This window comes from Austrofundulus limnaeus, unplaced genomic scaffold (genome assembly GCF_001266775.1).
Source record: "Austrofundulus limnaeus strain Quisiro unplaced genomic scaffold, Austrofundulus_limnaeus-1.0 Scaffold116, whole genome shotgun sequence".
NCBI lineage: Eukaryota > Metazoa > Chordata > Actinopteri > Cyprinodontiformes > Rivulidae > Austrofundulus > Austrofundulus limnaeus.
In genome coordinates this window covers 295,292-299,861 of record NW_013952518.1, presented here as the reverse complement: position 1 = coordinate 299,861, position 4,570 = coordinate 295,292, and the positions used below count along the sequence as shown (strand labels likewise).

Sequence of the window (4,570 nt, the reverse complement as noted above, 5' to 3'; positions counted from 1 at the left end):
GACGCGAACAATGCGGCAGCAGACCAGTGTGAACGTGAATAAGTTGCGCGGCTCGATGAGTTGCGGGGGTTTAGGCGGTGCGGGGACTTACCGCAGCAGAGGAGCAGCAGCGCCGTCAGCAGCAGAACAGCCCAGAAAGTTGACGACATTGTCGGCCAGCGCGCGCAGGCATCTCTGCGTCTCTGCACCGGAGGAGCCATCGATGTGTCGCAGCGCTTCCGAGCCGATCCTCTTTTCAAAAACACACAAAAAAAGATGGGATGATTTCACAATCCAGCTCCCGCAGCGCTCATGTCTCCGATAATCCCGCAGAAGAATAATTAGAAAAGGAAAAAAATGAATAAAAATCACGCGTCGAGATCCAGCAGGTGATCTGATGGGAAAAGCTGCGGCTGCATCCGTGCGTAAAGGAAAAGCTCACATCTCCCTTAAAAAACAAACATTAAATAATTAAAAAAAAAACATTTTCTTTTGTCTTTAATTCCCAAGTTGCTCCTCAAAACGTCCCGCAGCGTCTCCGTCCTCAGCGCGCAGACTGCTCAATCATCTGCACCGCAGCGTCGTAAACAGCTCCTGTCACCTGGTCCCGCCGGTCCACCTCACGGTTCGGTTCCGATCCAGACCCAGACCGAACGGAATCTGATCAATAAACGTTGAAAAGAAAACCAACGATGCGTTCAAAGAGAAGCGCGTCCTTCAGGGTGTGTGTGTGTCCGCGGAGTGCGTGCTGCCGGAGGAGCCGCGCGCTCCGACTGCCTCTGTCTAAACTACATTTGTATTTTCTTTAAAAATATATATTTATATATATCCGATAATCGATATTACGTCAGCAAAAAAGCCAGCCTTGGTCGCTGCTTACAGAACAGTTTGGTGCAAACGTAGGAGGAAACGTGCGTAAATCTGGGCCGACCCCCTCAGAGAACAGTGTTAGCAAAATATCTCATAAAGCACGGGACTAATTTTAGTCAAACTTTCAGGAAGTAGCCACTGGATGTACATCTTCAACTGATTCCCTTTTTTCAGTCGACCTGATTTAAGATGGCAGCCGCAGAGACTCAAAATTAGCCAACAAAAAATGGCTAAAACTCACACAGTTTTATAAATATTGAGCTAAAATGTGTGGTGGGCTAGCTGAGAAGCACTCACTGAACCCTATCACATTTTGCATGATAAAAAAACATGATTGTTTACGAGGTTTGACTGAAACTGCTGTATCTTAATCATTTATTAACATAAAATGAGTTTTATTCTGTGTTTTTCTAATGGAATGTTGTTTAATTTATTAATAATTTTTGGCGTAAACAGAAACAATTAAAAGTATCTTTGTAAAACGTTTGTACCTTGCTTTTATCACATGGTTTCAGTTCACCTTTTAAACATGSAAGTGGGCATTTAAACACAAGTGCCTTCAGGCTGAACTGTTTTTTTCAATCTCCTTCTCCTCTGTTGTGTTATGTGRTCAAAGGACAGCAAATACTTTTCCAATAAATCAATATTCAACTTCTGCACCAGATCATCCTATTGACCACCATGCTGGTCAAAGTTTACTGTGACTAATGCAGATACTGGTTTTCTTCATTAATTTAAGTTTTAGTTCTTTGGAAAMAATAGTTCAAACAGTTGAGTTTTACTCATTTTTGTGTTGTTAAGGTTGATTACAAATAAGTTGTAGATTAAASTCAAATAATTTATGGTGCCTTTCAAGATGTGTGAGACAGTAACTAGGTGCAGAGGATATGGCGTTCATAGTTTTAGGGATTTAAATTTTTGATCTAATAACAATAATTCTACATTTGACCTCAGTCCACCTTAGATGAGATGTGGTCCAGAGAAGACAGCAACATTTTTGGGTGGTGTTCTTATTTGGATTTTATACTGTGATGTTTGAAATTTCAAGATGCAACCTGAACTCAAACCTGCAACTTCYGAATTACACAGCACTGACCACTGATGTCAGATGCAAAGGGGTTCAGAAATGAGGAAAGGTTCAGACTCAGGAACAGTGTAGAGGTGGTTTGGTACCATGGACAGCTCCAGACCCCAAAGTAGTGTACAAGTGGTTTGGTACCACGGACAGCTCCAGAACCATTACCAGTGTAGAGATGTGCTACCATGGACAGCTCTAGTCCCAGAAACAATGTAGAGGTGGTTTGGTGCCACGGACAGGTCCAGACCCAGGACCAGTGTAGAGATGTGGTACCATGGACAGCTCTAGTCCCAGAAACAATGTAGAGGTGGTTTGGTGCCACGGACAGGTCCAGACCCAGGACCAGCATAGAGATGTGGTACCATGGACAGCTCTAGTCCCAGAAACAATGTAGAGGTGGTTTGATGCCACGGACAGCTCCAGACCCAGGACCAGCATAGAGATGTGGTACCATGGACAGCTCCAGACCATGAAACAGTTTATGGGTGGTTTGCTACCACAGACAGCTCCAGACTATGAAACAGTATTGACATGGTTTGGTACCACAGACAGCTCCAGACCCAGAAACTCAGTAGAAGTGGTTTGCTACCACAGACAGCTCCAGACTATGAAACAGTGTTGAGATGGTTTGGTACCACAGACAACTCCAGACCCAGAAACTCTGTAGAAGTGGTTTGGTACCACAGACAACTGTTGTGGACACAGATGTTGCTGTGTTGTAAGATGACATTTAAACTTAATTTAATACAGTTTCAGCAATGAAAACCCAATAAGTGTAAATTGTTCAATCTTCTCCTTAAATGAATCCTAATAATTAAGAATGTAATTATGACTGGTTTGATTACAGTGGTTACAATGGTCAGCCATAGCTATGAAGGCTGCTTAGGTAAGTGGTTGCTGAAGTTCTTCTGTTGACCTTACCTGGACTGGGTTGCCCCACAAACTAACACTAAACTCTATGGACAGATATCTTCAGAAGTTTATATGTCTTCTTAGAAACAACTCAATACTTAAACCAATATTTTATTTTGAATTATATTACATCCTCAGGAGGATCATTTCCAACAAGATTCTTTATAGAGACTCCAAGTTATCCCTGCTTGGCTTTTCTGTAGTTAAGCACACTAGAGCGAARCACTTGTAAACCACAGTGGTGCTAATAAAACACTAATTGCTGCAAGTGTCCCCAGCAGTCCCTGTAAACCTCCAAATCTTGATGTAATTGCTGTGTTCTCTAACTTGTATGGTCGCTGAGAAAAGTGGACGTTTTCTCTTCCTAAAATCAACTGTGCCTCTCCTCCCACGCCGTCATCTCCAGCTCCGTCTTTCTTGGTGCCATTTCCTCCCCTTCACTGTGCTGACTGTAAAAGCTACAGACTCGGAGCAGACAGTCAATTAGTTGGACAGCTCTGCTGCCTCCTACATGGTGTTGTGTCAGAAAACGTGGCAGCAGGGCCAAAAGTGGCTTCACACACACTCACAACTCTAATAAGTCAAAAATACACACATTCTTTTTGTGGATACAATATGTTCATTAGCACATTTTGTTACAGTCACAAACACTTGGGTCTCTTTTGGACAGAAAGTGCTTAACATATATTTTCTCCCTCTTTTCGCATCAAAATAAAARTAGAAGAAAAAGGTATGAAGCCAGTAAACTGGACTGATTCAACTCACTGACATGTTCCTTTCTTTGCACTCTGCACCTCGGCCTTCTTCTGTAATAAAACATTACCTCTCCCCTTTCAGAGGTGGTGGACACCGTGGCTCAGATTCACTGCTGCTTAGCACCGAGCTCTGGCCTCGACTGGAGTTCAAATRGATCTGAGCTACATCTGATGGTGTGGAAGTGTTTTACAATGAAGGCAAGGATTTCTGAAAAAATAAATACATAAAAACATCTACAAGCCAACACCAAGCGGTAACAATGCTATGTCTGGGAGAAGAAAGATCCTCAGCTCAGCAAAAACTCTCAAAAATTCTACTTCTCAGAGCAAAAAAACATGTTTTATAAATCTGCTGTGTGAACGCAGGACACTGTATGACTGCAGAATTCTGTTCAACTTGGAGTTTTTAACTGAAACACTGAGGTTAAAACAAGCAGAACAGAGGCTAAATTCACAAAAACTGAAGCTAAACTGTGGCTAAAGGTTGCAACTAGTAACTAGATTAGCTTAAAATGAGCAGAACTGTTGTTAAAAGCTTGAATAAGCAAAACTGTATCAACAAACCAAACAGCAGCTTAATGCTAAATGTTACATGACCATATCTAAAAGCTAAAATTAGCAATTCTGTAGCAGGAAAAAAACATGGCTAAAAGCAGAAGAAAAGGACACAAACAAATTTATTAAAGCAGATTTCTAAGAAAATACTTTTGAAAGAATTGAGGAGATCTCTGTATTTATTTTGGAGTGTTTTATTAAATATAAAGTTATTTTATATGTACAGCATAAGTTACAAAACCAAATGAGATAGCACAGTATTCCTGATTGAGCTACTTTAAACATTAAAATACTAAATCATTCAGGTTTAAATGGAGCCTTTTTACTGAAAATACAATAAATAAATGAATAAATGAATGAATAAATATGTAATTAATAAAGTATTAATACATATTCCATCAAATACCTAAATGTCCCCATG

General features: G+C 40.9%; 1 protein-coding gene across 4 annotated transcripts in view; it reads right to left on the bottom strand.

The window, feature by feature from the left end:
- tafa5a (TAFA chemokine like family member 5a) overlaps positions 1-4,570 on the bottom strand; it is a 363,496-nt gene that overhangs the window by 227,596 nt on the left and 131,330 nt on the right. For all 4 annotated transcript variants that reach the window (XM_014014536.1, XM_014014535.1, XM_014014538.1 and 1 more), the window contains exon 5: positions 92-231. In XM_014014536.1, the coding sequence (XP_013869990.1) occupies positions 92-200 (109 nt within the window). In that variant the 5' untranslated portion in view covers positions 201-231. The remainder of the gene's footprint in view (positions 1-91; positions 232-4,570) is intronic.